At 46.2% G+C, this 12,017-nt stretch overlaps 1 protein-coding gene across 1 annotated transcript in view; it reads right to left on the minus strand.

The window, feature by feature from the left end:
- Positions 1-11,725, minus strand: part of CEP112 (centrosomal protein 112) — a gene marked incomplete at its 3' end in the record, with an annotated part of 254,693 nt that extends 242,968 nt beyond the window's left edge. Inside the window, exons 1-4 of the mRNA XM_079725522.1 lie at positions 11,658-11,725; positions 5,403-5,516; positions 1,892-2,082; positions 22-197 (exon numbers count right to left, since the gene is read on the minus strand). Coding sequence (XP_079581648.1) covers positions 22-197; positions 1,892-2,082; positions 5,403-5,508 — 473 coding nt within the window. The 5' untranslated portion in view covers positions 5,509-5,516; positions 11,658-11,725. The remainder of the gene's footprint in view (positions 1-21; positions 198-1,891; positions 2,083-5,402; positions 5,517-11,657) is intronic.
- Between the last annotated feature and the right edge of the window lie 292 nt (positions 11,726-12,017).

A 12,017-nucleotide genomic window follows, 5' to 3' on the forward strand; every position in this document is an offset into this window, starting at 1 on the left:
AACCCCAAGTTCATGGCGTACCTCTGGACATGGGTCGGCGACTGTACCAAAGAGCAATCTTCTCCAGAAGAAAGCGTCCGTGACTCGCTGAATCTGTGCTCACTGTTCCCCAGCTCGCCCATCACCCAGTCTGGTAATCCTTCCGGGCTGGACAATCCTTTGGCTTGTGCTGGATTTGGTTCATCAAAATAGATGGACTGATGTTTAAAAATTAGAAAAATTATTCTTTCAAAATGTACTATATGAGATAATCAGTTAAGATTTCCATCAAGTTTAGTGACAACCTTTCAAATACTCAAATTCAATTACATAAAAATATATAAAAATGTATCATTCAATGAAATATTAAAATACATAAAATGGATAACTTATTTACATTTTAGTTATGTTGTGCTGTATAAGAAATCTGATAAATGATAAAATTACATGACAGATACATCTGACAATAATGATTTATATTACAAAAGGAATATTAGCTGTATGAAAAGATAAGTGAAAAGTTCTTTTTAAATCATGTGCTCTCCTATTTTTCTGTGATCATTAACTACTCTGCTCACACACTCACACACACACACACACACACACACACACACACACACACACAATCAGTAGGCAGAGAAACCAAAATCAATAAAAATCAGAAATAAAAATTTCTAGTCATCCTGCAGTATCCCACAACTAGCTGAAAAATCCAAAACAGGTCTCTAGGCCTTTACATTACTAACATTTATAAAATAAAGCCCTTTCCTACAATTCCATAAAATGAGTGTGAAAGGGAAAGCATTATACAATACACTCATATTTCAGCATCTGAATGTGTTTCAGAAAATGTTCTACCTTCGGTCATTAAGAACAGATGGACCAGGACTTCCCTGGTGGCGCAGTGGTTAAGAATCCGCCTGCCAATACAGGGGACACGAGTTCGAGCCCTGGTCCTGGAAGATCCCACATGCCGCGAAGCAACTAAGCCCGTGCACCACAACTGAGCCTGCGCTCTAGAGCCCGTGAGCCACAACTACTGAGCCCACGTGCCACAACTACTGAAGCCTGTGTGCCTAGAGCCCGTGCTCTGCAAGAAGAGAAGCCCCCGCTCACCGCAACTAGAGAAAGCCCACGTGCAGCAACAAAGACCCAACACAGCCAAAAAATAATAAAAAAAACAAAACAAGAATCCGCTTGCCAATGCAGGGGACACAATGGTCTGGGAAGATCCCACAAGCAGCAGAGAAACTAAGCCCATGCGCCACAACTACTGAGCCTGCGCTCTAGAGCCCGCAAGCCACAACTACTGAACCCACGTGCCACAGCTACTGAAGCCCGTGCGCCTAGAGCCCGTGCTCTGCAACAAAAGAAGCCACCACAATGAGAAGCCCGTGCACTGCAACGAAGAGTAGCCCCCACTCACTGCAACTAGAGAAAGCCCATGCGCAGCAACAAAGACCCAACGCAGCCAAAAATAAATAAATAAAAAATAAATAACTTTTTTTAAAAAACTTAAAAAAAAGTCATTCAATCCAACCTCTCATTACATAAATAATACATATAGAAGAGCTTAATAAACTAGAATTTACTGACATCCATAAATTATTACATAATCCAGTGAAAATTAGTGGGAAATTAAGGCTCAATATTTAAAAATTCATTTTAATGTTTTTAGAAGTATTGTAGAATACTGCAGGATGACTAAATCAATTAAGTATGGTTCCATTAGAGCTCAGTATCTGATTTCCATTCAAGGTGGAAAAAAACTGAATCAGGGAGCAAAAAAATAGTTTTAGCTAACATATTTTCTAGGACTTGTAACTTAATAATATGATCATTCCCAAATGGGATGATAAATTGACACTTTTAGAGAAACAAACAAATGCATCTTTTGGTCAAAGACACCTACCATGTATGAAGGTAAAGTTTTCAGCGTCCCTGGCTCAGGGCGGTGGGTGAAAGGGCCCGCGAGAGCCCCTTGCCTGAGCATGTGTAGTAAGAGCTTTGCGTACAGATTCCGATTCCTCCTGCCTGTGACCCCTGTTCCTGTTCCTGAAGGCTCACACAGTTTTCTAATCCAAAGTGCACACCTCTGCCGCTCTAGAAATACACAGGAGCTGTTAGAGACTTGAGTTTTCAGAAAATAAAACATTACATTAAAGACCCATAAAACATCTGCTCTAGTCTGCAGCAGGGGTTGGCGGACAGCAAATATTTTAGGTTTTGCAGCCATATGATATCTACCCAACTCTGCCGCTGTAGCATGAAAGCAGCCACACAGCATTCACACCACACGTCACCAAATGGTTATGGCTGTTTTCTAATAAAACTTTACAAAAAAGGCAGCAGCCTGGATGTGGCCCAGGGGCTACAGCTTGCCAACCCACCCTGGTCTAGAGTTTAACTTTAAACTAGTAATAAGATCTCAGGATTGCTACCAAATAAATCTCTGAGACAAAAATGTTGCTGTAAAACCATCTCTAAAATAATTTCAGTTGTGTTGAAAAATCTTTCTGTAATTCTCATTACACAAACCAAGAGAGAGAGAATGCAATCTTATTTAGCATTTTAAACCTAATCTAAAATTGAATCTCAAATGTTTTATTTATTAAACTGGTAATCCTCAGGGATTTGTGGATGATTTATTTAGGAATTTCTTTTAACCTCTCTAAAAACAACTGAGGGTTACATATTTACATGTAATTTTGAAAAATAATTATCACTTTAAAAATGTAGCACAGTTTAATCCACATATAATGACCTATTGACTATCTTATCTTACCACGACACAGAACTGTTTTTAGGTCTCAGGAAAACCATTTTGACATTAACCTTTTATCAGTCTAACTCAATTTGAGGATTATATATCTAACACAAATCATAAATCTGATTCAATCTCTCAGTTTCTAAAGGTCATATTCATTTACTGTTTTACCTACAAAAATCCCTGGGGCAGATTTACCACTTTGCTCATACTGGATTTATCACTACATGTATGAAAGGTAGTCTCTAAATAACTTTTGTATTTTTAGCTTCAAAAATTATATAATCACAAAACAAACTTCTTGAAATATTGGGCATACTTTGTGCAAAAAGAAAATACAAACTAAAATGATAAACTTAAGCAAACAGTTTTTCAAACTATGTATTTTTATATGACCTGCAGCAAACTGAAATCCATATAATATTCGATGAATAGAACTTAGTACAACAATTTGGCTAATGAAAAAAATTAATTCCTCTATTTAAAATAATGGCGAAAAACATTATCAAAAGTAGAATTTAACTATAATGAAATTTAAGTTATTATGAATGTTCAGGTTCTTGACTGGGATGTGAGTTTCTGAGCATTCATTATGAATTAATTACATAAAAGAGGGTCAGGGATGTACCAATACATACTGACAATAAGTCATGAACCAAAGATTACAATTAATCCAATTCTAGGTACCCCAAATCCCTTTTTAAAAGAAGATGAGGGACTTCCCTGGTGGCGCAGTGGTTAAGAATCCGCCTGCCAATGCAGGGGTCACAGGTTCGAGCCCTGGTCTGGGAAGATCCCACATGCCACAGAGCAACTAAGCCCATGCGCCACAACTACTGAGCCTGCACTCTAGAGCCCAAGAGTCACAACTACTGAAGCCCGCACACCTAGCGCCCGTGCTCCACAACAAGAGAAGCCACCGCAATGAGAAGTCACCCCAAGAAGCCCACGCGCCACAACAAAGAGTAGCTCCCACTCGCCCCAACTAGAGAAAGCCCACGTGCAGCAACAAAGACCCAATGCAGCCAAAAATTAATTAATTAATTAATTTTTAAAAAGTGATACTGCATCTTTTTAAAAAAAAGATGAACTATAAGGATAGTCTGAAGTACATTTATAATGAGAGATTTTAATATACATTTATGCTAATCAGCAGATCTAAGACAAGAAGGAAAAAAAGGCAGTGAGGGGGCTCCCCTGGTGGCGCAGTGGTTGAGAGTCCGCCTGCCGATGCTGGGGACACGGGTTCGTGCACCAGTCTGGGAGGATCCCACATGCCGCGGAGCGGCTGGGCCCGTGAGCCATGGCCGCTGAGCCTGCGTGTCCAGGGCCTGTGCTCCGCAATGGGAGAGGCCACAACAGTGAGAGGCCCGCATACCGCAAAAAAAAAAAAAAGGGCAGTGAGTATCAGAAGAGGACACAGTATAGAAATATCATTAAATACTAATTCAACTAATCATGAATGAGCCACGGGACAGGAAATATTCATTTTAAGAAAAGCAGAGGAAGAAAGAAGAGGTTACCATCCAACAAGGCAAGAGAAGAAGGCAGAGGAAGAGGCGTGAAGGGAAGACCATGCCAAGCCACCCTGGACTCGGACAGGCTGCCAGGCCCTGCCTGGTATGATGGCTGACCACAGAATGCGTAACTCATACACTGCGCTCCCTTTTCCCAGCGCAGCTCCCTGGAATAAAGATCTAACATTGAGTCGGCACCTCATGTTGAATATGAAGTTGACTCAGACACCTCACAGAAACAGGGAACCTGGACAACACTGGGGTAAAAGCCGGTCTCCTGGTCCTACTCCGAACCCTCCTCGCAAAAGCTCCCAAATCAGATTTACCTTTACAGCCAGCCTTACACCTACTATGACTCAGAGGGTCTTCCCTGCCCCTCAAACTCTCTTCTTCAACTGCTCTCTGATAAACTTTAAATCACCTGAAAATCTTTTTTTTTTTTTTTGCGGTACGCGGGCCTCTCACTGTTGTGGCCTCTCCCATTGAGGAGCACAGGCTCCAGACGCACAGGCTCAGCAGCCATGGCTCACGGGCCCAGCCGCTCCGTGGCAAGTGGAATCCTCCCGGACTGCGGCACGAACCCGTGTCCCCTGCATCGGCAGGCGGATCTCAACCACTGCGCCACCAGGGAAGCCCGGAAAATCTTTTACTTGAGACAAAGACTCACAGAGAACAGGTTAGGAATTGCAGACAAGATGGCAACAAAAACTCATTCACACTTGATTTTACTCAGTCAACCAATGAGCATGTAAGACTAACAGATTCTTTTCTGCTTTGGTAAACAGAAGGGTCAGAGGCAGGTGGACGGTAGGCTCCTGAAAGAGGAGCCATCTTCATGGTAGGAGGAAAAAGACGCAGGAAAAGACAGTTACAGCTAACTTTAAAGACCCATGCAATTTAAGCTCATGACCTGTGAGAAGTGGTCTCACAGTAATAATACCTTTCCACAGTTCAGTAGGACACCATGACTAAATTTCTGTTTACCCTCCAAGAGCTCAAGGCAAATAATCCTTTATCAGCTTAAGATGAAAACTGTTATTAAATGAATCTACTTTTCATTTTGAAAGTTCATGGGTTTGACTAAATAATACAAAGAAAAAAATTAATTTTAAGAACATAATTTTCAAACATAATCTTACCTGACCTATGGGGTAATTTTAGAACAAAGGGCTTCATATCTACCACAAAGTGATCGAATTCCGCATCCAGCTTCTCCCATTTTTCTTCTTCGCTTCCCATTTCCATAATTCAGCCTGTAAAAGATTTAAAATTAAAATATTAAGATCTGTATGCTGAAAACTACAAAACTCATGAAAGAGATCAAAGGAAACTCATTAGTATTAAATACCCCCAAATTGATCTATAGATTTAATGCAATTCCAATCAAAACCCCAGGAGTATTCTTTGTAGATATACACACGCTGATTCTAAAATTTACGTGGAAAGTTAAAGGAATTAGAATAGCAGAAACAACTCTGAAAAAGAAGAACAAGTTTGGAAGAGTCACATTACCTGATTTAAGATGCACTATAAAACTACAGTAGTCAAGATAATATGGTATTGGTGAAAGGATAAGACACACAGACCAATGGAACAAACTAGGGAGTCCAGAAATTGACCAACACAAATGTGGACAACTGACACTCGACAAAGGTACAATTCATGGAGAAATGATAGTTTTTACAACAAATGATGCTGTAACAATTGGGGATCCATACGCATAAATAAATTTAAACAAATAACATCGCTCTGTATACAAAATTTAACTCAAAATAAATAACAGACCTAAGTGTAAAATGTAAAACTATAAAACTCTTAGAAGAAAACATAGACGAAAATCTTCATGACTTGGGGTTAGTCAAGGATTTCTTAGATATAACACTAAAAGCACTACCTGTAGAAGAAAAAATTGATATACTGGACTGTATCAAAATGAAAATTTTCTGTTCTGCAAAGAAGTCTTTCCAGGAGTTGAAAAGATAAGCTACAGCCTGGGAGAAAATACTGCAAATCATTTACCTCAGAAAGGACCTATATCAAGAATACATAAAGAACTTTTGAAACTAAACCATAAGAAAACAAACAACCCAATAAAAGTAATCAGCAAAAAAATTAGTTCCTTTACCAAAGGAACAGTTGTACAGTTGTACAGTTGAGAAGTAAGCGCGTGAAAAATATGCTTAACATCATTAATCATTAGAGAAATGCAAATTAAAACCACAATGAGATATCACTACCTGCCTATTAGGACAGCTAAAATGAAAAAGGCAAACAACAGCAAAGCTGCTGAGGGCACAGAGCGAGAGGCCTTCTCACGCACTGCGGGGAGGAACACAGAGCGGTGCAGCCACTCCGGAAGACAGGTCAGCCATTGCCCACCCAGTTAAACATACCCTTAGCGGGGAAGCCAGAAATCCCCCTCTTGGGCATTTATTTAGGAGAAGCAAAATCTCTATTCGCACAGAAACCCGGATGTAATGTTTCTAGCAGCTTTCTTCTTCTGTAGCCACCAAACCCTGGAAACACCCACGTGTCCCTCCCCCGGGAAATGGATAAACCACCGTGGCCTCGCCACACAACGAAACAGCGCTCGCCAGAGAGAGGAAGGAAGCGTCCACAGGCCCCGCCACACGGCTGAGCGTCCATGTGCGAGGACGCGACGCGCAAGACACCGTTCCCGGAGGGCCGCGTGCTGTACGACGACACCCACTCGTACGGCCTCCCCGAAAAGGCAAAAGCTACAGGCACACAGAACAGCTCGGTGGCGGACTGGGTTAGCACTGGGGCGCAAGCAGAGGACACGGGACGCTGCGACTGTCCCGCGCCTTCTGCGCCCGAGGTCATAAAAACCCATTCTGAGTCTGTGTAAAAATTCATCACACTGCACAGCAAGAACGCGATTTTAACGGTACGTAAATGTAAAATGTTTAACTTCCATCAAAAAACGTAAAATACTGGTCCTCGTACTTCTTCCTAATCAGGAAGAAAACCACTGAAAGTGAAGGGGGTGGACCCCCAAACTCAGACACAGAGCTTCTGACAAAATTTCTTACGTTAAAAATATACCCAACAGTCCACATGTTCCTCTCAGGTTCGAAAGGCCTTGGTAAGGATGCGCATCATCTCCACGCTATGCACGGTCCCCAATTTGTCATCTGGCCGGTTTACAAAGCCACACGTTTGGGGAAAGGCTCCGGTGTGCCTCGGCGGCGGCCCTGCTCCACAGACGCCCTCCCCCTGCTCAGCGGGCCCCTAACGTTCACCAGGGCGCCCACCTCAACACCAGCAGCCCCTGCGCGGACGGCCCTGGACCCGCCCCTCTGCGTCCGGCCGCCGGCCGCCGGCCGTCCCTTGCAGCCCGCGGCGGTGGGCCGGCGGCTCCCTCGGGGGCCAGCGCGCCCTGCCGGGGGTCTTCGCCCCGCTCCAGCAGGCAGCCGTGCCGGAAAGGGAAGCAGCCTCTGACGTCCACGCTACCGCTCCCAGCCACTGCTCTCGCAAGCCCGCCCGCAACGCCCCTCTCATGAGGCCCCGCCAGCGGACCGGACCCAGCGCTCCCCGCACATCGCTGCCGCCCACCAAAATGCCCTCCGGCCGATCGGCCTCTTTTCCTCCCTACTCCGCAAGCCAGCGACCGCTCGACACCGTCCTTCGCTCCTCAGCTGAGGGTCTGCTGGAGAAAACGGGCACCGCCCTGAAGTCCCACCGGAATCCTCCGTTTTCTCCCATTTCGCCCTCCGCAAGGCAGCCCTGAAACTTTTACCAGCCCTCTCCAAGCCCCTAAGCCGTTCCAGCTCCCCTGACTCTCCACGTGGGAAGCTCACCTCCTCCTGGGCGGAAAACTGCACGCTCTTCCCTCCACCGCCCAACTCGCCTCCTCGGGAGCACATCCTCACGTGCTCGCCCCCGCCCCCGCGTCGGAAGCGCTGACCGTCCTCCCAGCCGCCGAGACCTCCATCACTGTCAGGGGCCTCCTCGCTGTTTCACACTGACTCCTTCCCCTCCGCCGTCCCCATTCGCTAAGCCCCGTGAGCCAACACAGCAACAAACGCTCAGAAAGGTCTCAGAACCTGCCTGTGTGCCTATTCTCGCCGCCGCTCTCTCAGAGCAGGCCCTCCCCACCGCCGACTCATCCTAACTCTCCCTGCTTCAGTCCTCACTGGCACCAGAGATGTCCCAAGTACAAAGCTCCGCACATCACTTCCTGTCTCCACCGCCCACTGCCACGGGACAGGATCCAAACCCAAAGTTAGGCCGGCCTGCCAGGGCCTTTGCCTTCTGAGCTCCCTGCACACGCGCACAGATGACCATGGTGGGGCATGGTCATGAACTCCCTGCCATTCTGCAAACACTCCAAGCCCTTACAGGATCACACAGGCTGTCCCCCTGCATGGAGTCATCAGGAAATGCAACTCAAAACATCACTTCAGAGTAGACCTTGCCCCACACATCCCAGACTCATCTCTCCATCTTAGTGTGTACTGCTCACATCTGTGCCGCGGCATTCATCACGCTGTTACCTTTTTTTTACACATCTGTGTACTATTTACAGGTCTGCCATCTGTGAGATGCTCCTGAAAGGCAGGGGCCGTGACTGACACATCTTAGTAGGTACCTAGGACATTACATGGCACATAATAGAAGCTGAAGAATCAAATCGACTGGTAAATAAAAGCTAACTAAAGGGATTAATGTCCTACTTTTACATGACTAATACAGGCAAACCTCAGAAATATTGCAGGTTCAGTTCCAGACCACAGCAATGAAGCAAACATCGCAATAAAGCGAGTCACACGAATACTGTGCTTTCCCAGTGCACATAAAAGGTATGTTTATGCTATACTATAGTTTAAGTGTTCAATAGCATTATGCTAAAAAAATGTACATACCTACCTTAATTAAAAATTACTTTATTACTAAAAAAAAAGCTATCCATCATCTGAGCCTTCAGCAATTCGTAACCTTTTCGGGGGTGGAGGGTTTGAAATATTGCGAGAATTACCAAAATGTGACCCAGAGACACAAAATGAGCAAACACTGTTGGAAAATGGCACTGGTAAACTTGCTCAAGGCAGGGCTGCCACAAACCTTCAATTTGTAAAAAACGCAAAAGCGTAATAAAGCAAAGCGCAATAAAACAAGGTATGCCTGTGTTTTGTTTTGTTTTGTTTTAATTCTGTTCTGAGTACCAAACAGGTCCCCTAGAATAGAAATACTATTGCCCTTAATTCTATTTACGAAAACTGGTCGTTGAACCTTCTGCATTACAGTAGAAGAAACATATTTCAAATTCAAGACTTGGTTAAGATAAATTTTATTTAAGCTCATTTTCTGATTGGTTAGTTGGCTTGGCATTATTTGGTTGCTTGGTTTTGTTTTGCATTCCTACAATAACTAGCTGCATTCATACATAACTCCATCAGTTATGTACCTGGTAACAGAAGGCTATGATACCACTGCTGTATGTTAGATCATAAAGCTGAAAAGCAACTATTCAAGTGGATGAACAAACAAATGGAAACTCATAAACCCAGAATTTTAAGCACAGCTTTGACCTGGAAGTGTACTTCCAGGCTTAAACAGTTCATCCTACCCACGTACTCTAACATATGCCCGAGAGCACCCGTAGCTAGGGCTAAAACAAAAAGATTCCTAATAATCACTAACTCTCAACAAATCTTTGACACAGGCAGGAGATGTTAGTGTTTAGAGGAAATGAAAACTCAGTAAAAAGACCCAAAGTCGTGAAATTAAACATAAAGCTCAGACTAAAATTCTGAAACTGTTAGCTCTCAGATCCATCATATCTGACCTCTTGGCCATTTAAATATGAATCAGCAATATCTCCAACTAGTAAAGAAGTTGGAGAAAAGTAGAAAGACAATCATAATTGCTATAATAACATGCGATACTGGAGTACACATTTTTTTTAAAAGCACATTAAAGAATCAGTGTGATACTTGGTAAAAGCTAAAACTCAGCTTTTCCTATCCCTTATTTATTCTCCAACAAAATGAAAAAAAAATTAAGTTATCGTTCCAAACTTTCAAGGAGCTACACAAATTACATCTTATAAGTAGGTTATATCTACTTAGTCCCAGCTAATCAAAAAGTTTTATTACGGTTTATTAGAATTGCAGATTTAAATTATTAGAATTAAAAAATAAGGAAAGCTGTATCTTTGACTTAGGTTTAAAATACTTGAGTGTGCCTGCCAGTCACATAAATTAGTGCAAACGCAAAAAAAGAAGTAAACTGGGTGAGTCTTGCTTATAGCTATAATATAGTTGGATCATGTCTTTTATTTAACTCACCGGCACTGTCTTTTTTAAAACCTGTGTCTATGTGGACAGCTACAAAACGGGCTAAGACCTTCTCAAGGTGCTTAGCTGTCATAGGGGTCAGCAAAGCATAAACGGGCCACAAACATTAAAGGTCCTGGGGAAAAGCAGCCACAAGGAACACACCTCACATACATCACATACATCAGGCCCCAAAAAAACACACTCCTCAAAGTTGCATAAAGTCAATTTTGTTCAATCAAACCATACTTTAAATAGATGGCAGGTCATTACACAAAACTTGAAAACCGTCCTCCGGCACATAAAGCCGGTTTACAGGTGCCTGTTTCACCCGGCTCGCCCTTCTGGGTGTTTGGACAGTTACCGGGCACTGACCGCGCCCCGGCATCACCCTGGGGACAGGGGAGCACGCCGAGGCCGGGGGGGGCCAGTGACGGCCCGGGGGCCCCAGAAACAGAGGGCTGGGCCGCAGCCTGAGCCCTGCGGGGCGGCTCGTGCCCCCGCACCGGCCTTTTCTATCCCGTGTCCTCTCCCCTGTAAACAGGAAGGGCGCACGACCCTCAGCACACAGGCCGCTCACATGGACGTCCCTCGTCCCTCGGACACTCGGACCCGGGACACTGGGTCGTGCCCAGAAGGCCGGCGGCGGGCCGGGCCTCCCGGGGGCCGCCACCCACCCCGAGAGCCCAGGACGCCGTCCGGCTCCGGGGGGAAGTGCTCCCGCCGGCCTGGGACCCGGGCCGCGACCCGGGTGGGGCGGGCCGCGGGGGGTGAGCGGGGACCCGGGCCGAGGCCCCGCCCCGTCCGCGCGCGGACGTCTCACGGGCGCGACCCCGTCTGGTGCCCGGACCCCGACATGCTGACCCGCCCCAACTTTCTCAGAACCTCCCCGCCCTGCGCGGCCCGGACTGCAGTCCGCGAAGCAGCGGCCGCCCGCGCCCAGAGGCCCCCGCGGCGCGCGCCCCACAGGCCTGGAGAGAGGCCCGGGCCCGCCCACGGGGCGACCGCTCCCCGCGCAAAATTCCACGCGAGAACCCGCGTGTGGGGACCCCGGAGGGGAAATCGGAAAAACGAGAACCTGGCGCCCCTACGTACAAGCTTTCCGATCGGCCGCCACCGTCGCCGCCGTCGCCGCCGCCGCCACAAAAAGGTTTCAAATCCGTACGGGCGCAGAGGTCGCAGCTTCGCAGCGGAAATCGGAAAAAAGAGAACCTGGCGCCCCTACGTACAAGCTTTCCGATCGGCCGCCACCGTCGCCGCCGCCGCCACAAAAAGGTTTCAAATCCGTGCGGGCACAGAGGTCGCAGCTTCACAGCAGGCCCGGGGGGTGGGAGGAGCCGGCTGGGCGGTGGGACGGGGGGAGGTGCCCAGCTCGCAGGCCCCGCCCCCTTCCCCATGCCTCCGGCCGCGGCCGCGCGCGGCGCCGTTGCCATGGCGACGCTCCGGGCCTCGGCT

Source organism: Hyperoodon ampullatus, assembly GCF_949752795.1.
Source record: "Hyperoodon ampullatus genome assembly, chromosome: 19".
Classification (NCBI taxonomy): domain Eukaryota; kingdom Metazoa; phylum Chordata; class Mammalia; order Artiodactyla; family Ziphiidae; genus Hyperoodon; species Hyperoodon ampullatus.